Here is a 26547-nt window from a genome sequence, read left to right as displayed (position 1 = left end):
ATAAATAAATAAATAAATATATTTTTTTAAAAGGACACTATCAGTAAAGTGAAATTACAGCAGATACAATGAAAGAAAATATTTATAAATCATATATTTGATAAGGATCTAGTATCTATAATATACAAAGATTTCATACAAAAGAAAAGCAAAAAGAAAAGCAATCTAGTTTTAAAATGGGCAAAGGACTTTGAGAGACATTTCTCCTAAGAAAATATACAAATGACCAATAAACACATGAAAAGATACTCAACATCTGTAGTCATTAAGGAAATGTAAATCAAACCCACAGTGAGTTACCACTTTATACCCACTAGGATGGCTTCTAAAAAAAAAAAAAAACAACAACCAGAAAATAACAAGTGCTATTGAGGATGTGGAGATATTGCAATTCTTGTACATTGCTGGTAGGAATGTTTAATAGTGCAGCTTCTGTGGAAAACAGTTTGGCAGTTCCACAAAAAGTTAAGCATATTATTATATGACCTAGCAATTCCACTCCTAGGTATATACCCCCGAAATTGAAAACAAGTATTCAAAAAATACTGGTATACAAACATTCACAGCACTATTCACAAAAGCCAAAAGGTAGAAACAACCCAAACATTCATTACCAGATGACAGGATAAACAATGGAATATTATTCGGCCATAAGAAGGAGTGCTACATGCTACAACATGGATAAACCTCAAAAAAAAGTATGCTAAGTGAAAGAAGACAGACACAAAAGGCAACATATTGTATGATTCCACTTACCATCAAGTGTCCAGAATAGGTAAATCCATAGAGACAATAGATTAGTGGTTGCCAGGGTCTGGGGACAGGGAGTATCTAATGAATATGCTTAATGGGTATTGGGTCGCCTTTGGGGATGATGAAAATGTTTTGGAACTAGATAAATGGCGATGGTTGCACAACATTGTGAGTGTACTAATGCGACTGAATTATACCCTTTAAAATTGTTAATCTTATGTGAATTTCACCTCAATAAGCAACGGAGACTGAGGCAGCCCCAGCTGAAGTTGGAGCTACGTTCCTGCAACATCCCTGCTCTGGCAAAGAAGCGCGGAGCTGCTTTTGGCTTGGGTGGCAGTCAGAGCCACAACCTCACAGCCCGCCGCTGTCGAATTCCGGGGCGCTGGGCCGGCCTGGAGGGCCAGCTCACGCAGGCCCCAGCGGGATGCAGAACTCTGCGTGTGGTTGTGGGTCACGTTCTGCAGGCTTCGACACCTATTATTGGCTGTGACGCTTTGTGCAAAATACCCAAAACCTTACTTACGGGGCTCGGATTCTGGAGCCAGGTAAGTAAGGGAAGTCTCAATCTGAGGTCTCCCTGGAGTTTCCATTTATCACTTTTTACCCCTTTTCATCGATCTAAAGTCCCAGCTTTTGACATTTCATTATTTGAAATCCGAATGTGTCTTATCAATCTATGGTATGCACACTTACCCGCAGCGTTTTTCTTTCTAAGAGGTATGTGAAACAATGGTGGGTCTCAGAAACAACTCTGTATCGGCGATTCAATGAAATAGGCCTTAAAATTTCTAGTTATGTGTTGTGTGCTTATTAGTTGATGTCCCTGTCCCAGGGACATCTGGGACAGGGACATCTGTCCCCCCCCGCTCCCCCACACACAACTATACCCCTGGTAAGGTGCCATAATAGGTGCTCAATAAATGTTGACTGAGTGAACGGAAAGAACCCTATTTGTTTAAAATTTTTTTGCGCCTTGGCTCCGCCCCTTGCGGGCAGTTTGACACAAGAAGCGTCACGTAATCCATTTAAGCTTCGTTTTCCTAGTTCACAAAATGGCTGTAATAACCTCAGCGCCTGGCGGGTGCGAGGCTCGAAAGAGGAAGTGCCCGCTTAGATGTGTTTCCAGAGCCTGAGTACTGGCTCCCGAAAACTCCAACCCGATGAAAAGACAAGAACAGTGTCGGTTTTTTTTTTTAATTTTATAGCAAAGTTTAGGGAAGGAAGGGGGAGGCAGTTCCAATTTTTTAAAAGCGTTATTTGATGAATTGGAACTAAGCAGGGAAGATTTAGATATGGTGGGGGTAGTTCTTGTATTCAAACTTCGACGACTGAAGACCAAAATATGTAGTCGAAGTGTCTCTAGATTTCAAGGATTCTTTAGGGCGGGACTGTCTGTAGAAGGGAGAAAGAAAAAAGACATTAGAAACCAGAAGTCAAAGACATGCGACACCTCCCTCCTCTCTCGCAGCCCCCCACTGGCTATGCAGACACATCTTCTTAACATCCACCAACCCTCAGCACAGGGTCTGTCTAGGGAGTCTGGACCCTCCCAGCCGCCGCGGCACTCCCGAGTCTTCCCGATCTCGCAGCGCGTCCGCTTGACCCGCTGGGCTGCTCCGGGCTCGCCAGGCCGCTCCCGCGCTCGGGACCCGCCCGACGAGGGCAGGGAGAGAGCAGCCGCGCAACCTGCGGGGTTGCGAGAACCAAGCAGGTCTATAACGAGTGCCAAGTTGTTTGCCACACATAATGCCAGGCGACTGGGGGTGAAGGGGTCGCCTTGACCTTCGAACGTCCCCAGGTATCTCTTGCACCTGACGCACAGCGATTCGGCGAACCTGCATAACCAGAGAGCACCTCAGTCTCCGGGGCGCTCCGCAGTGTGAGAACCTTTCGTTCCAGTCTTATCTTCTTTACCAGACCCTATCTCTCAAACCTGCTAATGGCTTCCTAACGTTTCTAGAACAAAATCCATGTTTTGATCTAACATCCTTTTTTTTTTTTTTTTTTTTTTTTTGACTTACAGGGCCACTACGTTATCTGGCCTCTGCCCTCCTCTTTGATCTCGTGTACTTGCTCCAGCTGGCCTTTGGGTCCTCTTAAACTGCCACGTTCTTTTTCATGTAAGTTTTTGCACTCGAGTTTCTCTGCCTCCCGTGGCTAATCTCTTCTCATGACTCAGGTTCTCTGACCACTCTTAAGATAGTCTCCCCGCCTATTCACACATCACTCTTATCCACCACATCGGTTTTACAAACTCACTCTTCGAAATACAGTTATATTGCTTAAAAATCTACTTCCCAGAATGTAAGCTCTATGAAGGCAGGATTCCCGTTTTGTCCTATTCACTTTTGTGTCTGATCTAGAACGGGGCTGATCACGCAAGTAGGAACTTAAAAAAAAAATAGGAAGGAAGGAAGGGAGGGAGGGAGGGAAGGAGGGAGGGATCGTGTGTACCTGGGTTAAATATCTTAGGTTTGATTATTCATTTGCCTGTGGCCCAACTCGATCATCTAAATCCTTCTCCTCTTCAGCTCCTCCCAGTTCTTGCTCCGCCCAACTGCCCTGTGATTGGCCCCTAGTTCTATGCCGCATTCCATACGGAAGCTTCAGTTGGAGGAGAGGGTGGCAGGCTAAAGGAGATATGGGTGCCTCTCACACCCAAGGCCTAGCACTCAAGATATCTCCCAAAGGTCCAGAGCAAGCCTTTCCACTCCGTCCTCCTAGGCTCCCCTAAGGCACAGGGAGCCTAGTGCCCCAGTTCTGAGCCAAAATACGATAGATTTCAGTCTCTTCGAAGTCATGGTTTACCTTAAATTTTCACGTTATTTCGTATATTGCTATAGATAGATAGATAGGTAGGTAGGTAGGTAGATAGATAGGTAAATAAAATGATTCCCCCTTCAGAAAAAAGTCAGAGTAAAGTTGGTACTTTAAGCAGGTAGGAGTGAGGTGGGGGAAATGGGCCAAGGAAAGAGAAGTACTCGTGGTCGTAGGAAAAGGCAAGGAGGTCCACATATCCATCATAACAGAATGCTTAAGAGAGGGAAAAGCTTAAGAGAGTGTCTCTGTTTCTCAGAGAGTGCAGCGAATCCCAGTGTGCAGACTGCGAGAGTTGGCGAGGTCTCCATCCCAGTCGCCCTCAGAACCCACTGGGGGAGCTCTGAAAAACTCCACCGCATAGAGCGGAAAGTCGGATTTAGTAGAATTTTGCAATAGAGCCGGGAATGATAGATCTCTGCCAGATGATGCCACGCGCAGTTGGCTTTGGAAATTCCAGTGTCGGTTCAGCGACCTTGTTAAACTAGTGGGGAAACTGGGGGCCGTTGAAAGGATGCAGCTAGCCAGCTAATTTGCAGGAAGAGGGGCCACTAGACCTCTAGCCTCCGGAGTGCTCAATTTTCCACCGTCTGGTTCTCAAGTGTTTAGGGGGTGGGAGGCACGGTTTATGGGATGGGCTTTAACGTGCGACAGTCCATCGTGGGCTATTTCCCGTCTGCAGTCCTAACGAGGCAGCGCGATGGGGAGACTGGAGTTGTCCCATGGGTTGGCAGGGTGAGCTGAGGTAGGACCAAATACCCTAGTCTCCTGGGCCCAACTTTCTCTTCCGAAAAGTGAGTGCGCTGGGCTGCGGAAGCTGAGTTCAAACTCGTGGATCAGCCACCTCACCTGCGGGACCTTCCGCGGAGTCTGCGCGGGCGTGGCTCCCGCCTTCGGTGCCCCCTGCAGCCGCGCGCAGGTAGCGGGCGACGTCGCGGTGGCCCCGCTCCTCAGCCAGGTCCACGGGCAGGCGGCCCCAGGCGTCGCGCACGTCCAGCCGCGCCCCGGCTCGGTGCAGCGCCACCAGCGTGTCCAGGAAGCCCTCCCGGGCGGCGTCGTGCACGGGTCGGGTGAGGGTGGCGGGGTCCGCGCAGTTGGGGTCCGCACCGTGGAGCAGCAGCAGCTCGGCCACGTGGGCGCTGCCCATCATCATGACCTGCCGGAGAGAGCAGAGCGGTCAGGACCGGGGTGGGGGCAAGGGCAGGATTAAAGAAACTATTTGCGGAGCCCCCAGCCCGTGCAGACGCCCTTACAAGCCACAGGTGCCTAGTTACTACTTTCTTTCAGTTACCAGCGCGCTTAGCCAGTTCTCCTACCTATTCCATTTTTCTGTACACATTCTGTTATATTCTCCAACGTTCTGCAGAGTTCCAGCCACGCACAGAAAACTGCCAGAGTCACAGACAACAGCAAAAGGGTGAGGAACAAACTGGCTTTTACTACAGCCTAACCTCCTGTATTTTCTTCCTCATTTTGATATGAAATTATGTAAGGCTCGGAGGTTTAGTATGGTTCACTGCTGTATAACCAAGCCCAGAACGTGGTAATTGTTTAAAAACGTAGTAATTGTTTAAAAGCAAAAATGAAAAAGAAAAAAAAACCAACAAAAACTTAATTCTTGCAAAACTTTAAGCTACCCTTGGTTTCCCTGAACGTTAAACTTCAATTTCTTTAAGAATAAAATGAGAAAGTTTGTCTAACCAGCCCTAAAATTCCTTCTTCTGGTAAACTAAATAATGCCCCCCAAAGATGTCCACTTCCTAACACTCAAAAGCTGTGAATATATTTACCTTATATGGCAAAGGGGACTTTGCAGATGTGGTTAAATTAAGGATTTTGAGGGAGATTAACTTGTATTGTCAGGGTGGGCTCAACTTAATTACAAGTTTCCTTATAAAAAGGACACAGTCAGAGAGAAGATAGGAAGCAGAGGTCAGAGAGAAGATGCAGGGGCCATGAGCCAAGGAAAGTTGACTGTCACTAGACGTTGGAAGAGACAAGGAAATGGATTCTTAGAACTCCCAACAGGAGTGCAACCCTGTGGATCCATTTTAGACTTCTGACTTCCAGAAACATAAAATAATAAATTTATGTTGATACTAAATTTGTGGTAATTTGTTATAGCAGAAATAGGAAACTCAGACACCTTCCAAGATTACACTCTGAGAGTTCACTAAGTAGGGGGTGCTCACCTCATTTGGCTCCTAAATAATCTTTGATACAAAGCCATTACCAAAGAGGAATTTTGAAATGGTGTTCACAATCACAGCAACCTTACAATTTGAGTGTTACATGGTGGGTGGTGGTGGTAGACTATTCTTTTTTTAGGGTAACGATTATTTGGTTATATTAGCTAGACCATAGTGACTGTATAAAGAGGAATTATTTATTTTTAGTTACATTCTGTATTAAACACAAATTAATCTGTCCAAACCAATCATAACAGAATCATACTAAGTTACAGTACGTTTGTTGATTCCTGTCCTGGAGAAAGTGAAACTGATTTAATTTTCAAAAAGACAGAGAAAAAATATAAGTGAACCAACTTACAGCTACAAAAAGAAAGAAAAACTAATGCAGTGCATTAGAAGAAAGAATTGTTTTAAAAGAAAAACTGCTGAAACTGTCACAATATTATTAACTACTTATTTACACTATTAGACTTCTAATAGATTATGGGTTAATTTCCAAAACAAAGGGGCCACACCTAAGGATGCTGTCATAATGTTTTGGAAGCTCTACTGCAAGTGCCAGAGCTAGTACATGTCTGTACACTTCCATGCCTGTATATAATGCAGGTGAAAATATATTAGTTGGGTTGGATAAATAAAGTCCTTCATCTTAGTCATAAAACTGGTTTAAAATGTTTTATTATATGCCACAGTATTAAAGGTTGAAAAGTAACATAACATTTAAATATTTAAATAATAGCAATCCAAAGCAAAAAGAAACTTAATCAAACAAACTAATATTTATAGGGTGCCTAAGTTAACTTGATGACCTAAATTTAATTTAGTAATTAAAAATTTTCTATAAACTAAGTATTTTTCTATTAAACACAAATTTGGTTAGGGTTCAAAATTAAAATCATACCCCCTTTTGTTTATGCTTTTATCCTATTTAAAAATGATTTAAAATTAATTATCCTACTTTGTTTTTGTATTTAAACAATAAGGTCTCATCTAACACCTTCTAGAACTCGAAGGCTGAATGCCCAGTCTGCAAGGTGCTGACAAAATTTTAGAGATATCTAATTATGACTCAGGCATGCATTTTTTAAAAAGGACTCAATGCTTCTCTTCTGCAACCATTCAACCTTTCTCTCCCCAAATCTCTCCACATTTCAAATCCCAAATAATCTCAAATTTGAAGGCATTTCATTTTATTTTTATATCTGTAACTAAAAGTGTGTAAAATTTATCCTGTGTAGCATAGTTTCAGGAAAGGAAGATTCACTTGTGAAACCTGTTAAGTTCCAAGTGGAGTTACTTTTCCTTTGTCTTGTTAGGCTGGAGTTTTTGCAATGTGCATTTGCTTCATATAAATTTTGTTTTTCAGAATCAGAAATCATTGTCAAAACTGGGCGTAAAACAAGGGTAGTGACTGCCAGGAAGAATGTGTCTTTAGCCTCAGATTTAGGAAGTTAGTGAAGGCAAAAAACAACAGAAAAAGGACCTCAACACACCCTCACACATACAAAACTGGAGTGGGGAGGGGAGAAATGACATTTTTAAACTCTGAGGAATTGAAAACTCTCAAATAAATTAACCTATATCAAGTAAGTTTAAAATACCCAAAATGATAGGAGATATTCCCCAAGTGGTTAACTAAATTGACAGCATTATTTCAGGCAAGGTTACATTAACGTTTTTCTTCAGATATGCCTATTTCCTAACAAGCATATACTTTCCTTACTCGGTTAAAAAAAAAATAAACACGATGTGTAGTTACTTCTGAAAAGTTTCAATCGACCTTTATTCCAACATACACAGCAGGAGATTTCCACTGAAATCCCTCCCCCCACTCCCAACAAAGAAGAGGATCAGCTCCATTCCCCATTCAGTGAGTTCGGGGTTAAGTGGTCCAGCAAATCTTCCATTTCTTTAAACTCTTACCCCAAATGTTCGTCAATTTCGCATCTGATGAAGAACATACCTCGGTTTATATGAACACAAATAGGCTCTCCCCTCTAGATCTTCATACCAGTCTAGAGATCTGAACCCCATGTGCCTTTCAGTCCTCCAGTGGCTTCCTGAGCTCCCTGGGCGTCGCCGAGAGGTCTCCGACTCCGACCTCGGTCTGAAAACTCCCCTGGAAGTCTCCCCTTTACCAAGAAACGCTTACCTGGTTCCGATCCACTGGCCAACCTCGTCCTTCTAAGTCGCCCGCCATCCCCCCCCCCGCTCCCCCGCCACCTTCCCGCGGCAAGCCTGCCGACCTACCTGAATCGGGCTCCGACCGTAACGGTTCGGCGCGTGGGCCGGCGCCCCCGCCTCGAGCAGCGCTCGCACCTCGTCAGCCCGGCCCCGGGCGGCGGCGGTGGCCAGCCAGTCAGCCAAGGTGTCCATGCTGCTCCCCAACGCTCGCCCCTCGCTCCCGCGCTCTCCCCCTCCCGCCTCCTTGGAATGCACGCGGCCCGCCCCGGCCGCCCGGGAGCAGCCCGCCCCTCTTTTTTCCGCCTCCAGGGCCCGCGGAAGCGGCCCCCAGACTCCGCTCCTCGACTCCTCCTGCGGACTCTTTCCACCCCGGAGAGCGCCCTCCACGCGTTCTTCCAGGAGGCGCCTTTTGCTCCCAACGCGCTGCAAATGAGACACCGCTGAACGGGCCCCACTTCATGCCTCCGCAGTCACGAGTCCTCCGCCCTCCCGCCCGGGGGCACCGGCCGGAAGCGGTCCGCCCCTGGAGCGCGGCGGAGCCCCGGCTGGAGGGCACCCAGGGCCCTCCCACCTACCCCCCTCCCCGCGTCCCCTGCGCCCTCCTCCCAGAGCTGCGCCCCCACCCCCAGCAGAGGCGCACGCGCAGCTCTGAGCGAGTTCGTTCCACCAAAGCGAAATTCCTCGCGTGTACACCCTGCCTGGCATTAGAGAGCTGCACGGGATTCCTAACTGCCAAGTTCGAACCAGTGTGTTTGGTGTCCTAGGCAAAGTATTGCTTCCTCTTTTAATCAGAAGAAACGGCCAGCCTGTCCTCGCGGTAAGAGCCGAGGATCGGTATCACCCATGCCACCATGAGGCTTCCCTTCTTTCAGACGACACACTCCCCCTCCAACACTCAGCACTTGGATATCGCGCGCTGGCTCTGCTATGCCAGAAATCCTAGCTCAAACGTTCATTTTGGAGAGTGGGCTCACCCGCCAGCCTGTGCCTCCCTCCCTGCACACACATGAAAACGGATGTCGGGAGAGAGCGTCTCCGAGGCTTACACAATGCCTGGTACTAGTGCCTAGTATACGGGCTGGCTGCGGGAAGATGAGGTCTATTTAACAGGGATGGTGGAGATTTCTGCCTATAAGCAGATAGGAAAGTGGCAAGGGAGTCACTGGGCTGATAGGCTCCGTTCTTAATAAATAATTCCTCCTAGACCAGGAAAAGTGCTCAGCGCTCTAGGGGCAGAGTTGCATTCAGAGTTGATTCAGAGACCAGGCTCACACACTGTCCTGGCGCCGTTTCTGTCCCGCCCCCTACACCTCTCCTTCCTACTGGAAAAACCTTAAAATTTTCTTAGTTATAAAATGGGGGGGGGATAAGAGTCGTCCCTACTTCATAGGACTGTTCTGAGTTTTAAATGAACTGATATACACATAAGTATTTAGAACAGTATCACACATCCTAAGCTAATGCCTGTTAGCTCTTAAATTATCCATTTTGAGGATTCTTTTGCAATCCTGTTATGAGACACAAAGAAGAAAATGCTTTGGGTAGAGTTATCAATATTATATAAAAGGGAAGGCAGGGGTTTCCCTGGTGGCGCAGTGGTTAAGAATTCGCCTGCCAATGCAGGGGGCACGGGTTCAAGCCCTGGTTTGGGAAGACCCCACACGCTGCGGAGCAGATAAGCCCCTGTGCCACAACTATTGAGCCTGCGCTCTAGAGCCCGTGAGCCACAACTACTGAGCCCATGTGTCACAACTACTGCGCGCCTAGAGCCTATGCTCCAGAACAAGAGAAGCCACCGCAACTAGAAGCCCGCGCACCGCACGAAGAGTAGCCCCCGCTCGCCGCAACTAGAGAAAGCCCGTGCGCAGCAATGAAGACCCAATGCAGCCAAAAATAAATAAATAAAATAAAAGGGAAGGCAGGAAGACCTTAATCACCGACAATGATAGATAGCCTCCAAAAACCGACATATTTAATGAAAAGTTTAACAGAATGAAGAGGATAATAAGCAAAAGAAAACCCAACAAGGTTCTAATTTATCCTGTGGTTATTACATATATATATACACACACCACACACACACACACACATATATATATACTTTTTTAAAAGACTGGGTTGCTCTTTGCAGGTGCCTTAATCACATGCTTCATCTGTCTACTACATAACCCAGCTCTATTTTAAAAGTTATGTTTCAGTATCCGCTTGACTCCTCTTTTTTAACATCTTTATTGGAGTATAATTGCTTTACAATGGTGTGTTAGTTTCTGCTTTATAACAAAGTGAATCAGCTATACATATACATATATCCCCATATCTCCTCCCTCTTGCTTCTCCCTCCCACCCTCCCTATCCCGCCCCTCTAGGTGGTCACAAAGCACCGAGCTGATCTCCCTGTGCTATGTGGCTGCTTCCCACTAGCTAGCTATTTTACATTTGGTAGTGTATATATGTCCATGCCACTCTCTCACTTCGTCCCAGATTAACCTTCCCCCTCCCCGTGTCCTCAAGCCCATTCTCTACGTCTGCGTCTTTATTCCTTTCCTGCCCCTAGGTTCTTCAGAACCTTTTTCTTTTTTTTAGATTCTATATATATGCGTTAGCATACGGTATTTGTTTTTCTTTCTGACTTACTTCACTCCGTATGACAGACTTGACTCCTCCTGAAGACCCAGAATACCTGACTGTACTTTCAGTTGCTGTTAGATTAGGCAACACATGAAGTTTTAAGTGATGCCAATTAAAACACTTATGGGGTATCAAATCCATTATAAAAATCCATCACTGTGCCATTTATATTTTCCTCCAGGCACCTCTCAATCATTAGGGCAACAATGTTGTGGAAAATTCAAACTGTGGTAGAGAACATAAAATTATTTTAATGTAGCTTAAGGTATTGTATCATGGGGGAGGGGGAAATAGCCGTTGTGGTGATGGGATGGAGGGAACAGATTTCCCTTGTAATATGTCCGGTTTTTCGGACTAATATCAAAATTAGTTCTCATCACTAAAAAGATGGTTCCTAATCTTAGGGCAGGGAGATTAGGCCCTTTGGAGAACCTGTTGAAAGCTATATATCCTCTCCTCAAAAAATAAAGTATGCAATTTTATTTAAAAAGTGTGTTCACTGGCACATATAACTTTTAGGGAATTCAGAAATTCCTCTAAAACTCAAGTATAGATTCCTACATCAGGAACTCTTTAAACTCTCATGAAATATATTGGACGGTTACTGGAGGAAATGGGTGATAGAACCATATAAAAACATCCCTTGGATGCGTTATATACAGACATGGAGATTGACTTTCTTCAAGAGCAGGTTTTAGACATGTATGCATTAGCTCCAGCACTTACAGTCAAGTTCCCTAAAGATTATGGAATCCTTGAGTATGGCCCCTTTGTTCTGGAAGTTGATCCCATACTCCACTGGAAATCTTGTGTAAATAAGTAGTTAATAATAGTATGAAAGCTTTCCTAGTTTTTCTTTTAAAGAACTACCAAACTCCCAATTTACTCAAGGAGTAAAGACCTGAGGGGAAAACCCTCAGAAGAAATAAAATATAACGCCCAGGATCCTTGTGCTGGTTATGCCAGTCTCAGATTCCCTATGTGTAAAATGGAGTCATAATATATTTCATGAATTGATAAAATAAGACCATGTATGTCAAAAAGCTTCAAAAATTCTAAAGTTTGTTGGTTATTTCTATTACCCTCCTCAAATTTTCTTTCTTCTCTTCTTCCCTGAGGATGTCATGGCCTTATTTAGGTTTGTGCTGTGTTGGCAGTTTTGAAAATCTATACTATGAAATAAAAATCTGTCTCAATTCTGATCAGTTTTTTAAGATTATTCATTTTTAAAATATGAATGTTCATTCAACAAGCTCACAGGTTAAGGGTAGAGTATTAAGTGCAGGGGATGGGTAGAAGATATTAAACATATGGGCTTGAGTTGGAATGCCTGGGTTCAGATCTAGACTTTTCACTTAATTGCTCTATAACAAAGGAACTTAATGTACCTGGACCTCAGTTTTTTCATTTGTATAACTGGGATAATAGTACTCGCCTCAAACAGTTGTTGCAGGGATTAAATGATGCATTATATGTAATGTGTGTAGAAGAGCAAAGGGAAGCAGAGGATGACACAAGAAGATGCAAATGGAACCAAACTCATTCTGGTGGCTTAGGCAAAGTCTTCACGGATGCTGGAAGCTCACCTTAGTCTTGAAAAGTGTAGGTGTATAGAGATGGAAAAGAAGAAGAAAGATGTTCCAGGCAGAAATGAGAGCAAAGAAGTTTGGGTAAACTGAAAGTAATTTACTGGGATGCAGGGTGAGAAACTGGAAAAATAAACTTCTGGAAGAAAAGCCTGCAAAGCCGTTTGCTAAGCGCTGCTCAGATTGTCAGGAGGAAAACCAGGAGTGAATGGGATGCCGAGGAAGTGGGGACGCTCTGTGCAGGCTACTCTTTCACAGGTTAGCCTGACAGCTCAAGGCGGTGACTGGTGAGGGGAGGCAGAGGGAAGGTGCAAGAGGCCTGAGCACACACGTACCCTAAAGGGAAAATGCCAGGTGACAGGAAGAACAGTTAGGAGAGAAAAAAAAAAAGAGAAACTGAGGACATAGGCAAGATAGGGTATTTCTGAAGACCTGAGCCACCTAAAAAGTAAGGAAGCAAAGGAATATAAGGCAGAGGGAGTCATCACAAATTTGGATGCAGGAGATTCAGCTAGATTTGAGAAGGGAGAAAAGGTCAGGGCAGGGAGGAAGTTGAAACACTTCCTTCCATGAACAAAGAGGCTGGCTTATTTTCAGTGATGATAAGATGGTGGTCTAGGAAGTGAGAGTGGTGAAGGTTTAGGATATCTGTTTTGAGGAAAGAGGGATGGGCTAAGTCGGGCTTAGAAGGCTTTTCATCAGCCTGGAGAACCCAGCTGAGGGTAGGTGACACTAGAGGAGCACCTGACTCTTTAAATTAAAGGAAGCCTTGCAATGATGGTGCTCCTGTGACCCTACAAATCCAAGAATAGTAATTCTAGACGTGAACATTAATTCAACACATCACCAGAAAGAGAAAGAAAGATATTTGAGAAGGTAGTATTCTGAAATTAGGTTCTGGTTCTTACAAGGCACTGCAGGATTGGCAAGGTATGATATGCATGATATGCAAATACATCATATGTAAACTAACATCATTTTATCAGGAAAATAAAGGGTATTGGATAAACAGCTCTGAATTGGGACCAAGTGACAGTCCTGATTTGACTGTCTATCAACATCCTTTTTGATTGTGAAATCCTTTGAGGCTATTCTTAGCTTCAATGTCCATATCCTTAAAATGGACTCTATCTTGCTCTACCTTTATATCTCATGAGATTAATATATCAAGCGAGGCAATACACACAAAAGCATACATCTGTTTACCATATTTAATATTAGTATTGTTATAAAAGAATTGTTCAAAATATAGCTTGAGGTTAAAAATAAAATATATATAGAATACCTCTGGACAGATATAGAAAAGTCTGTTAACTGTAGGGAGAAGAAATGGGGAACTGGGATGGGCATGTGATTTTCTTGTCACACTCTATAACTTGTATTGTTTGGATTTTGTACTATATGCATATATTAGCCATATAATTAATTAAGTAAACATAATACATTTTATTAGACAAGCATTGAGCATTGCTTTTCTGAAAACCATCATTCATAACCTTATTTGACAAAGAGTAACTGAGTTCATACTATATGTCAGGCACTTGGCTTTAAGTTGTGTATACAAAAAAAGAAGGGTCCTTAGTCAAGAGGGTAAATTGGTAAAAACCATCGACATGTTTGATTCTCTGGAGGAGGAAGTTGGTCCGGAATTGGAATGCACGCTTTAGGGAAGCCTACATTAACAGTATAGGAGAAGGAGGATGCACTCTGAAGTGTCTGAACACACTTCAGACCTGTGTTACCAGGAAAAAGATGTTGCATTTCAGGGTCTGGAGAGGATCCAATAATTTAAAAGACCTCCTTAGGAAATAGCTTATCAGAGCAGGTATGCTCTGTTAATGGAGTTTCTGGACATAGCTGGGTTAAGCCTGAATAGATGTGCTCTAGGGTGGAATGCTGGGTGCGGTAGAGGATTATTTGAAGACTAAAGCAATGGAAGAATAATTTCATGTACCCCTTTTAATATAGAAAGAGTTACCACAGGCCTAGCTCCACCACCGACTTTATTACGTTGAGAAAGTAATACTTTATTCTGGCTTTGATATCTGCATCTACAAAGTGGGCATAATAACAACTGTGCCTCAAGAGATTGTTGTTCAGCTAAGAAAAGTGCCCCTCAAAGTGACCCTGGGTAAGAATTCTGAGGGCTCAGTGTCCGATCTGGGTATTTTAAATGGGAAAGAAGGACTTTCTTGGGTGAAAAATGGCAATGAATGCAAGGTTTTCCTTTAATTATTTATTTTTCCGCAAGGATAAAAGGTAACTTTAACAAAAAGGGAGACCTCTGAGAAAAAGAGCAGACCTCTGTCACAGGTTAGTTAAGACACAGGAATGTGCCCCCAGGGATTAGATCTTTGGAAAATTCAAGATGGAGGATATTTTCTTTTCCTTTTTACTATTCTCTAACTAAATTCAATACAGCACAACTATTGAGTATCTGCTACGAATAAGGCACTCTTTTAGGGACTCTATGATAGCTCTTTTCACTTTCACTCAGAGTTATTGTAAAATTTATCTTCCTGCTCAAACAGGACTTGGGCAAAGAGCACAAAACTCAAAATCCCTTTAACTTATTATAAACCTGATACATAATTATAGGTAAGTCCTAATTTTTCAGTCTTATTTTCCAAAGTATTAACTGGGTATAGAATCTGTAGTATCTATCATCATCTTCCCAAGATCATTTTGAGGATAACTTGTTATATAGCAGATGTCTTTTCTAAATTGTGTGCAAAACAAATGTAATTTTAAATCTATGTAAGGAGTTTACTCTTAAAAATATATCTAGAGTGGAGTCTTGTGAAATGAGGAATCTTTGAAGCTCATGAAAACAATCACTCCCTAACTCAATTGTTTTGCAAATGTCTGTTTTTGTTTGTTAAGAAGTTTCTTTTGTTGAATTACTTATGCCTATTTATGGCTACTTGGCCAGTTGAAAAAAACTAAAAGACGCACTGTGTGTGTGTGTGTGTGTGTGTGTGTCTTTATGTATATATGGTATGTGTATATATATATATATATATATATATATATATATATCTCAATAGATACAGTATGTATTTGTGTGCATACGTGCATAATTTGTTTACATGCACAGACATGGAGAATTAGAATTAGCCTCATCCTGAGGGAAAAAATAAGAAAAGCATATAATTAGAGGAGAGAGAGACAGACAGAAACAATAGAAAATTCATTCAAAGTTGCCAGCAAAATCATAATGGCTACCATTTATTGAACCCCAACTATGTGATAAACATTAAGCAGCTTTACATATGTCATTTGTAATCCCACGACTGTCCTGTGGAATAGAGAGTAGTATCCTTTCTTCATTAATTAGAAAAAAAGAAGCCCAGAGTGCTTAAGTCATAAGGTACAAGGAGATGGAGTTCAAGCTCAAGGTTCCCAGTTCTGTCTGAGAGGTGCACACTCTCCCCACTATGTTTCCCTGCTGATTGATTTGTACAGGACATGGTGGACAACTCAGCAATGCTTCCTTTTCTTTGAGAACTGTGCCATCAGGCAGGTTGTAAATTCTGGACCCAAGGTGACAGGATTTCCACCTTTGGGAATTACTGTGCTTCTGTGCGATTATTCTTGGATAATAATACACATAGTGATAGAAATTTGAATCTTGAAGTCCCTCAAAGTGACTTAATCCAGTCGCCTCTATTTTGAATGATTTTTTCCTGATTATAGTTCACATATTTATGTAAAAAATGTAAGAAATGAGCTTCATAAAGAAAATGAAAAATTATACTACATGGAAACAATAACAACATTTTGAAATATTTCCTTCCTGTATTTTATCCTTGCTCAGTTCTTGTGGATATAATACAATTTTGAAATGAGTTTTTCCTTTCACTCATCATTAGAGCATTTTCCCAAATTCTCCAAAATTGCTTTATAAACACTACTTTTAATAGCTACAACATACTCCACTGGGGAAAAAAGCTCCAGTTTACCTACTGATGCTCCTGTTGTCATATATTTAAGGTGTTTCTAATTGCTACAACAAATAGTACTGCAGGTTTTCAAAGAGTCTAAGTCTTGTGACACAAATTGAAAAATTGCTTTTCATAAAGCTACCCCTATGATTTATAGATAAGGAAATGGAGCGGTAATGCATTGCCATGGTTACCCAGCAAATAAGTGTTTCCTGCAGGTCTTAAACCCAGTCCTCTCTTCATATTCTTTCTATGGCCACAGCTACTTAAACTGACTGTGACAAATGTGGTTGGTGAGGATGTCAACCACAGCCTTAAATAATAATCTTGGAGAAGACACAAATGCAGCATAGGTAATGGGACAATCTCAGTCTTCATACTCAGGTAGCCCTCATCCCTCATTTACCAGTTCTGCGGACTTGAATAAATTACATAAACTTTCTGAGCTTCCTTTTCCTCACCTCTCAAAGTGGGGAATAAAACAGTTCATAGGGTTATTATAAGGAATAAAGAATGTCAGATGTAGAAAAATCTAGGCACACAGTGGGCTCTCAATAAATGGAACTTTTTTTTTAAGGATATGACATTTACTATCTTCTTATTCATTTAGGCCATCAAAGTCAATTTCCTCTTGGGTATTTTTTTCTCATTACCATACATTCTGGCAGGTATCTGTGGTTTGAACAAGCAAACTCCCTTCCAGAAGGTGTGATTAACTGTCTTCTTTGAATTCTAACCCCATGAAAACAGCTTCTTTGTAATAAAGTTGGCTGTGTTATAATAAAAGTACTTCCACAAAAACTTTCATGAAATCATGGGAAGTGACAATGAAGTATGCCACTGTGTTCAATGTTTTCTCTGCATTCAGTGCTACCCACAACCATTCCTTGGAGTGCAGTTCAAGTAGAAAGTACAATGGGGAAACTATAGGCAAAATTGAGAAATTATAAAGTTTACCTTCTCTAAACCTCTATTCCCAACCTCCCTTGTTTTCCTCCTTGATTGCACAGATTTTCTCCTTTCAAACACGTGTTGCTCTCTTAATTGCTAACCTTGAACACATACAGTATTCCATTTCTGCCTATCCTGCTGATGCTTGTATGTGCTATTATTGCCTTGAGAAAGTGAAACTCACAGAGCAGTAATATTGTGTTCAGTTTTCACTCTTGGTGGAAGTTGAGTGTTCATGGTTGATTGATTGGGTTTAACAATGATTTAGGATACTCTAATTTGGGGGAAACATCTAAATTGAAGCTTTCCTCTTCAAAGGAAGACCTAGTTAACACCCTCCCCACAACTATCCCTTAAGAGTAGCCTGTCTTCTTGGAGCTCTAGAGTCTAACTGTTCTTTTCTTTTCTTTTCTTTTCTTTTTTTTGCGTTTCCTGGACTTCTGAAAATTCTGAAGCCAAACTGTCCTCTGATATTGTAAAAGATCATAAGAAAATTTTCTGTGTTGGATCACTCTTCCTGGAGTCACATTCTTCACCCAATATGGGATTAAACTCCTCTGGAAGGAATCAACTTCATGATGATATACATCAATCCTGAATAAATCAGAAAATGCTTCCTATTCATGTTTTAACACCTTTCACTTACAGATTTAACATTCCCACTCATGTTTTCCTTTGAGTCTCTAGGTTGAGGGTACAGTTTTTTATTTCTCTTTCTTATGGCTAAGGTGATAACTCCCAGACTTCATTTTTTAAAGGCAATGATAACAGAGCATACTTTATGTTTCTCTGCACTAATTTTATATACCTAAGTCAATTTTGCCTAAGGAAGTATATTTAATATATTTTGTCTCTTTGATATCCTACTAAATGTGAATAAGAATAGTTGCAGGCCACCTTCCAAAGCAGACATTTTGGAGGTTTTGAGGATGACTTTAATGCTTCTTCCCCTCTTTCCTTCCACCACACACACACACACACACACACACACACACACACATGCATGCACGCATGCACACTCTTCACACTAAAGAATTTTTAGAGAATTCTGTGCCGAAACTATTGATTCAGATATTCAGACTGCAGCAACTGTTCTGAAGGAATCGAGAGCCCATTATCTCAGTGTTCCCTCCAGAAATTATTATTTGGAGTTATTGAATTTTTTGATAAATTGAAGGCAAGTTAATAACTTTTTTCAGTTTTCTAAAACTAATTTAATTTCTTATCTTAGAAAACAAGTTCATGACTATCGTTTAATAGCTATTTAGTAATTACGAATACTAGAAAAGTTTAGAGTCACACTGTAAAGGCCATCATATAGGGCTTCTGTACAAGTTTACACTGATTTTTTGTACAAATTTACCTGACACCTTGGAATATGCCAGGGATTTGAATAAATATATTTTTATTATGATATGCATATTCTTTAAAATGGAGTTGAGGAATTTCTAGCTACTCTAATTAAATTATAGTTAAGAAGGTATTTACTGTAAAAGTAAACTAATGTGCTTTTAAAGATTAGTTTAATTAGGCACTTTAACAATAATTGACAAATGTATGTGATGAATTGAAAGTTTACAACATCTCTTTGCATATACTATTTTATCTAGTTCTTAATGGATGAGTACTATAGGGTACCACCTTAGGTTTACAGATAAGAAAGTGGAAGCATTGAGAGCTTTAAGTACTTAGTCCTAATACCACACAGCTAGTAAGTAAAGGAAATGGAATCTAATCACAGATCATATATTCCAAGAAAGTGACATTTCTACTTCGTGCTTCAAGTGATTCCTATGCTTGTGCATAGGTTTCCTATTTATTGCTCTTAAATTGAAGTGTAAGTGAGTAATTTATACTTAATTTATAAGGGAGTTTTGAATTAGTTTTATTCTGGGCAAGAAATGAATTTCTGAAAGAAGTTAATTTTCTTGTTTTATTATGAGATTCAATGGCTTTTAGGACTTCAGTTATTAAACTGCCTTATTTTTCAGAACTTTTCATTCACCTAATCAAATATATATTTGCTAGAACATATGTGGCTGATGCTGAGTAAAACAGAGATCCAAGGGAGTTAAGCAATTTACAAAACAACTAACTATAAGAGATGGAACTGAAACCATATATATATATACACACATATAGGTATATATATGTGTATGTATATATATATATATATATATATAAAACATGTATTCAATCAAAAGGCAGTTATAAAGGGCTAAGTTAGGGCATTTGGGGCAAGAAATACACCTAGTTCAATTTGGCACGAGTTAGTAGTCAATGACTTTTGACAGACCATGCAACCTATCAGAGCCTCAGTCTCCAGTCCATGACATGAGAGAATAAAATCCCTAAAACATAAGGATAATGTGACAATTAAATAAGATAATAAGATAATGTAAGTTGATGTGCTCTATTACTGTTAAGCTCCTCATAATTATTTTGAGGGAAAAGAGAAAGCAAACTTGACCATGTGCTTTTAGAAGAAAGTTTCAATAAGCTTCTTTTAAAAATTGTGTTACATAAAATATATTCAGTTTCAATTATTCAGCATGTAAATTGAATGGAGTAAAATTCAAAGTGTCCCATGTTGTATGTACATTTAACAATTATTTCAGAATTAAAATATACTGCTAGTTCTACAGGTTGGGAAAGATTTGCAACTGGGGGGATTCATTGTGCTTGGATAGTTGCTGTTTCTTTAAATTGGGTGAAAGAGTTGTACAATTGCTGAGTCAGATGGTCTGGCAGCCTGAGAGATTCAGAGCAAGAAAATGGTGGCACTCAAAAAAAGAAAGTAAAACGTAAGCTTTTCCCCCTAATATATCAGCAAAGTAATAGGTGTAACATTAGAAAAATGTAGTTTAAAAGCAGAAAAGTTATGATTATAAGTTGGAAGGCATAATATTTTAGTTTAACTTATAACAGCAAATTATTCTTTAGCTTACATTATTCTATATATTTCCCCCTCATCAATGTGCTTTTATAGACACAAAGACCCCTCGTTTTATCTATAAGTGCTTTATTCTGTTATGGCTACGTTCTACTGCAATTTTGCCTTGATCATAAATAAATATAATTTAAATCTGTGGAATACTTTTATGTTTTCTTTTTCTTCTCTTACATAATTTTACATTGTTATGTTTACTGCCTGGTTTCTGATTTGGAAGATAAAGTAAAATAAAAGAAATCCCTTATTACTTATTACTCTATCTGTCTATCGAGGACCATCCATCCTATGTAAACAACAGTAAGTGTATGTAGTGTTTCAAAAAGGTGATGTCTTTTGTGGAAATTTTCTGCCTGGTGCTACAAGCTTTAATGCACAAGTGTATCCTGTTACATTCTTCGCCCCAAAATGTGTTCTGATTGTAGAGATCTGGCATATAAGAGATAATCTTTTCCAGTTCAGATGAAGGATCACATAATAATAATAAAGGGTATCCTTCATTTGGTAAAATAGCTCCTCCAATGATTTATTCAGATTCTCAGTGTCCTTCCTGGCACCCAGAGTGTGATTCTAAAATTTTAAATCTTATCTAAAAGGCTGAACCCCGATTCAAAAACAAATGAGCAAAAATAAGGCTTAAAAAAGCAATGTTGGCCTTATTTGTCCCAAGGAGCCACCTCCTAACAGAATCCCCCTTAAATGCTTTGAAATGCAGATTTTGGGACCCACAGCAAATCTGCTGAATCAGATATTCTGAGGGTGAGCTCCAGAAATATGTATTTTAAACAGCAGCCCAGGTAAGGATGCTGCTGATAACCTTTGCCGTACTTCTTTGACATCATATTATTCTCATGCTTAAATTAAGAAAGTAAGGGCATATGTATTAACACCACTCTGATTGCACAATTTTATTAGTTGCAATTTGTTTAAGAGATTACATGTCTTTGTTCATATAGTTCTGAACCTCTACAATCTACAAAACTTTTTTTCCCTGAGAAAAAACTCCTACTGGCTTCGCAACCATTTAAATAAATTCTGAGATTTTCTTTTTGAAGGTAAAGGGGAAAATTCAGAGCTAGTTGAAGAAAAATTAAAAAGTCATTTGTGATAAAAAATAAAAATCAACTTATTCTTTTTCAAAGGACCTCTGAGCCACTGTAATTTTAAATCTTGTAGTTGACATTTTAATTTTTTTTCCTTTATTACTTCTGATTATGTAGTTCCACCCAACTGCAACAATCATTCCAGGGTTTATGAAATAGAAAACTGCACTGACAGGCAGAGATTTTCTTCAATCCTCCTTTCTTTAAAAAACAAATGTTATTGACATTTAGTAAATTCAACAATTGTCAATACACATGGGATTGCTGAACACACAGTGAAATACCATGAGTTAGGATATGGTGACTCTGCGGAGACCCCAGATTTGTGGGCATTTTCTAAGATGGAGCAGTCTTTAAAAGGACCTTCCTTCTCCTATGAACAAAGCCTTTATTTATTCCTAAGGTTTTCTCCATCTGTTGGCTTACTGACATAGAAGTTGACCTTATTTTAATACTGACTGATGTTTTTTCATTCTAATAAATGATTTTATTTGAATGTTTTGACTAAAGGAGAAAGTTTTCAAACATGAGGAAAGTTTCAGTATAAGAAGAAAACTATTGAGAGACATCATCACTAGAAAAATATGACGGGCCATTCTTTATACCACCTTGCACCCCAGACAGAGAAACAAAGAAAACGAGGCCTTTCAATACTCTGGTCACCACCTAGCCTGGAAGGTAATGGAAGAGCCGCCTAGTCTTGGAAGTGCACCTCACCATCTCTCATTCCGAGCCTCGGAGTGAACCTGTCCCATCCCGCTCCCTCCCTTCCAGAAAAAATGGCCTAGTCAGTTTCACGCTGGGGGAGGTGACCCAGAGATGTCCCCTCTCATACCGTGCACCCCTCTGGAAGCCACAAAGCCCACTCAGACTCCACCTGTCCCCACCCCTTCTTCACCCAAGGCAGCCCCCATCCTGCTCTGCGTTTAACCCCTGCTCTGCTCTGTTACTCTAATGAAATATTACCTGCGGAAATAGTTGGGGTGAGGGGCAAGGCTCAGAGGAGGCTAAAAATAGAAGGGGTGGGTGCGTTCGCGGAGTTCGGTGATAAGTGGGCCTGTGTCCTACCCCAGCGGTCAATAAAATCTCCGGCATCCGAAGCATCTCTAAGAACTGAGAGGGTGAGGGATGAGTCAAGGAGGGTGGTTGGAGTTGAGAGGTGAAGGAGGTGAGGTCCGAGCAACTTCGAGTCTCACTTCCTACTCTGGGGTCCTGGGGACACCCGCTGCAACGCCAGCCCAGCTCTGGGAAGTGGTGAGCCCCACCCTGAAGTCTTCCAGAGAGGACTTGGGAGAAGGGGATCCCGAGGAGGGGCAAGTGCTGGGACCAGAGAGGCCTAACACCCAGGTGCCTTGGAAACAGGTATAGCCACGCATTTATCATTTATTTAAAAACGAACTACGTTGTGAACAGGCACAGCGTGCCCTACAGTCTGAAGTCAGAACCCTCTCAGGCTTTCTCCAGACCTTAAAGCCACCTTCTTATATTGGATACGTGTACAACTTATTTTCCTCACCCTTTCTCACTCCTTCCCCAACTAATGCTAAGTAAGCTCTTAGTTCATCTGTACTGTATGAAAATAACTTCTTTTCTTTTTTTTTTTAACTGGTGATGGTCATAGCACTTTGGAAGACACAAAAGTGTAATGAAGAAATAAAGATCACCAACCATCCTGAGGAAGCCACTATAGATACTTTGATACATTGCTGTGTGTGTGTGTATGTGTGTGTGTTTGTGTGTGTGTATGTATGTGTGTGTAGAGAAAGAACAAGAGAGAGAGAGACGGAAAGGAAAAGCAAGAATAAGAATTTATTGCTTTAAATCTTGCTTTTTTTTTAAAAAAAAGGAAATCACCTAACTTTATAATGTAATAATTTTACATTCTATTAAATATTCTTCAAAAACATAATGATTGTCTGTTATATTCCAGATCTGAAATATTTCAGACCATAATTCCAGAGTATAGGTATAATTGAACATAATTTAACAATGTGATTGCTAGAATTTTAGGCAATTTTCAATTTCCTGCTACTATTTATCTGTTTGTATTGCTCTTTGTCAGAATCCTTCTTTCCTTAAAATAATGCCTACTTATAGAAAAACTGAATAAAAGTATATGGATGTTTTACAAGTTCTTGATACATAATGTAAAAATGTTCTTGCCAGTGAGGTGTTTAGGAAAGTGCATTAATCTTCAGTCAATAAACAGACACAATATTAGTCATCAGGTATGTGAAAATCAGAATTTAGAAAACTGTAGTTTTTTTAAAAGCTATTCAATATTATAATTTTATGTTTAGAAAATGAAACTATACCCATTGTTTACATTATTTAAACTGTAGAAATAAAGCACCATAAAAACTCTTTATGAGGTTGGATTTTGTAGCAGAGAGAAGGATTCTCTGGCCTAGGGTGTTTTAGGATGGACTGGGGCAAGTGAGATTGTCATGCTTCTCAAAAAGGACTAAAGGTTTTAAAAGAGCAAAAACACCGGGCCAAATGTTCAGCCTTCCTTTAAGAAGGTATTTTTGAGATGACGTAGATCACTTCACTATCAGGTGTCATTCACATGTTGGGAAAATGGTTTAGCTTAACCCTACCGTGTTAGTTACTTGTGATGAACTAACATGTAATTAGCAGACCTGTAAAATACTGTTGGACATAGACAGCAATAGGCTGTGTTGTTGTTACCTTAGGATGGGAATGGACTTTTTAAAATTCAAGAGTCCCCAAAGAAGTAAGTGAATATTAAGTCTTGATGTCTGAAAGAATTATTGTTCATTTAGAACATAATGCAAGCTAGGGATCATGTACACATTGGGAATAATGGTTTATGTTAACCGTACAGTGCTCACCTTGAGAGGACACTATGCTGTTAAAGGAGGGGAAAAACCCTAAGAGTTCCCACATAACAGTAAACAAATAAATACTTAATTTCAGAAAAATATGTCGTTTGTAAACACACCAAGGTAGAAGTAACGAGTCAATTAGTGTAATTCATCAGGCACGTGTGCATAAGAAACTAGTAACGTGGAATTTTATTATATACATTTTTCCAGTTATATAAAAAAAGTCATAATGAACATGTTTGCAAAACTCTAAAAATATGTTAAAATAATAACACCTTACAGGTCTGCGTTAGTATTGAATAATTCACACAAGTTAGTTTTTAAAACTGTTGCTCTCAAGGAATTGTATGAGTTCCAACATAATTACCACCCATATATATTCTGAAATCAGTATAACCATAGACATAATATATATTAATGTGAAATATATAATTACATGTCACTTATAATTAATACTTCCAGATGTTTGTATATGTGTAAAATTTCATATATGAATTTGGAGAATTGCACATATTTTCAAAACATATTCTATTCTATCTATGTCATGTGTTCTGTCTTCAGATATTTGCTGAAAATTGGGCTTTTCATATAGTCAATGCATTTAAAAATAACTTTCATTCCTGAAAATTGATTTATACCTAAATAACAAGAAATAAATGGCTATTTTCAATGAATCTATCATTTTTATATTTTTAACACTTATACAATAAATATATTATAAAATGAATATTTCTCTAACTTAAAATAATCACAATATTATATTATGTATTCCTAAAATAGAAAACACATAATTATAGTATTTACATAGATTAAATTTTTCTACTTTGTTACTATAGAGTTTTGGATGCAACTTAATAATTTAAATAAAATAACTATATAGAGAATAATATTAAAAACTAAGATATTCAAAAACACATCATAGTGGTTAAATGCTTGCTGGTACGGATAAAGCACCGTTTTAAAAAATAGGATCCTGTTAATGTTTTAAAATGAACTGAAATCAAGACCAGCAACATGCCTTGAAATTCTTTACAAGCTCCTTCTACTAATTCCAAAAAAACCCCTGAACTTTAATAATAATATGAAAAAGAAAAAGTGTATTTTCCCTATAAATTGTTTGTAGATTTTTGCCAATAGAAATTGAGACACCTGATTAAACACTGATAGTGTTAACAGTTTTACATTTACATGTCAAAAAGTCTATTAACGTTACAATAAAAAATAATTCCCCCTCTGCTGACCTTTGCTTTTTCAAAACACATATTCATGGGGAAATAATGCCACAAGGAAGGTCACAAAAATGAAGCCTCATTAAATTGTTTTTGGATTCATTACCCAAGTTCTAAGTAGGACTCTATATATTGTAGCTATATATATATTTCAACTATCCTCGTCATAGGAAATTACATCGACTATGTAAAGATTTATCTTATGTGAGGACAAAACTACCTAGAATTCTGTCTTTCAAGAAGTAGGCCTCATTTGGGGCCTGTTAATTGGGGCCTGAGATGACTAAAATATGATCGGTGTGATCCTTAGACTCCCCACTGTAGTTCTGCCTTCTGCTAAACATACGGGCATTGTCCCAAGTACTTAGATATACCAGGCCACTAAAGAAGAAACCTCCATCTCACTGCGAAAGTCTGACTCTCCACTGACTGCAAAAGCAAGTGATTGCTCCTCTTAGCAGTTACTGATCCTTCGATCAAGATCAATGTTACTATTTCGGGAAGTCAAACTGTGCGAGCCCGCACTCTCAAATGTCCTCCACTACTGGAAGGAGGGAGGGTTGACCAGGCAGGAAGACTGGGGAGGAAAAAGGCGGCCTCCAGAAAACTAAGACCGTTAGTGATACTTTCCTCCAGGGCGCAATAAAGTGCCTTAGAAATACACCTTGTGTGTGTGTGTGTGTGTTTACTGATTTCCACTCAGGAAATTTAGGAGTGACTGACTTCTAAAGTGGGTTTAGAATCTCCCGGTTTCCCCCCAGAGTTTCACGGGATTAAAGAGGTGTGTGAAGGCGGCTCCGGGCTCCACATACTGGGAGAACAGCACCTCTAAGTAACTGTAACCCGTATGGAGAGAAAGTGGAAGGAGCCTCCACCCACCCCGAAACAACCTCCTCCAACCTCGTCTGGAGATGATTTATCTGTGTATTAGCTTACATCAAACAAAATCACCCAAGGGCCGATTGCGCCCGGGATTTTCGAGGCCTTTCCTACCTGGTCTAGGATGCGGTTGCTGCGCTCTGCGCTGGCTCCTCACTAGCATCAGCACGAGGTCCGCAGCGGCCCGCACGACCGGCGCTGCCCACTCACGCGTTGGCCGCGCGATCTGCACGACGAAAGCCCTGACTCGCGGCGGGCCGTACGCGCGCCGAATCCGCACTGTGATCAAGAGTCGGCGCACCATGTTCTTGCAACCGCCGAGCTCGGCGGCCGCTGCGCCGCCTTTTGACTTCAGAGGTAAGGCAGCTCGGCGCCCGCCCCCCGATAGCAAACTGAGACCCACGCGCCGCCCCCAGCCCATCCCCGCCCCGCACGCGCGCACCCGCCTTCCCTGCGCGCGCCCGCTCGCCCCCCACCTC

The 26547-nt window shown here is 40.6% G+C and overlaps 1 protein-coding gene across 2 annotated transcripts; it reads right to left on the bottom strand.

The window, feature by feature from the left end:
• Positions 1-1940: 1940 nt before the first annotated feature.
• Positions 1941-26264, bottom strand: CDKN2A (cyclin dependent kinase inhibitor 2A). 2 transcript variants are annotated; one of them, XM_082631759.1, is made up of 3 exons: positions 26183-26264; positions 4423-4729; positions 1941-2148 (listed from the first exon to the last, which is right to left on the bottom strand). In XM_082631759.1, the coding sequence occupies exons 2-3, from the start codon at positions 4724-4726 to the stop codon at positions 2123-2125; spliced, it is 330 nt and encodes a 109-aa protein (XP_082487885.1). In that variant the 5' UTR covers positions 4727-4729; positions 26183-26264; the 3' UTR covers positions 1941-2122. The 2 variants fall into 2 exon arrangements, with proteins under 2 accessions (XP_082487885.1, XP_082487886.1); XM_082631760.1 differs by lacking the exon at positions 26183-26264 and adding an exon at positions 8016-8405.
• Between the last annotated feature and the right edge of the window lie 283 nt (positions 26265-26547).

Source organism: Mesoplodon mirus (genome assembly GCF_964341445.2).
Source record: "Mesoplodon mirus genome assembly, chromosome: 1".
NCBI classification, from domain to species: Eukaryota; Metazoa; Chordata; class Mammalia; order Artiodactyla; family Ziphiidae; genus Mesoplodon; species Mesoplodon mirus.
This window is presented reverse-complemented; position numbering and strand designations above follow the sequence as displayed.

Bases quoted from the DNA above. Each gene is read 5' to 3' on its own strand.
- CDKN2A (XM_082631760.1), bottom strand. From the start codon at position 8,141: ATGGACACCTTGGCTGACTGGCTGGCCACCGCCGCCGCCCGGGGCCGG. The intron at 4,730-8,015 runs GTAGGTCGGCAG...TCTCTCCGGCAG, and splicing joins ACGGTCGGAGCCCGATTCAG to GTCATGATGATGGGCAGCGC. The intron at 2,149-4,422 runs GTGAGGTGGCTG...TCCCTTCTACAG, and splicing joins CTCCGCGGAAGGTCCCGCAG to ACAGTCCCGCCCTAAAGAAT.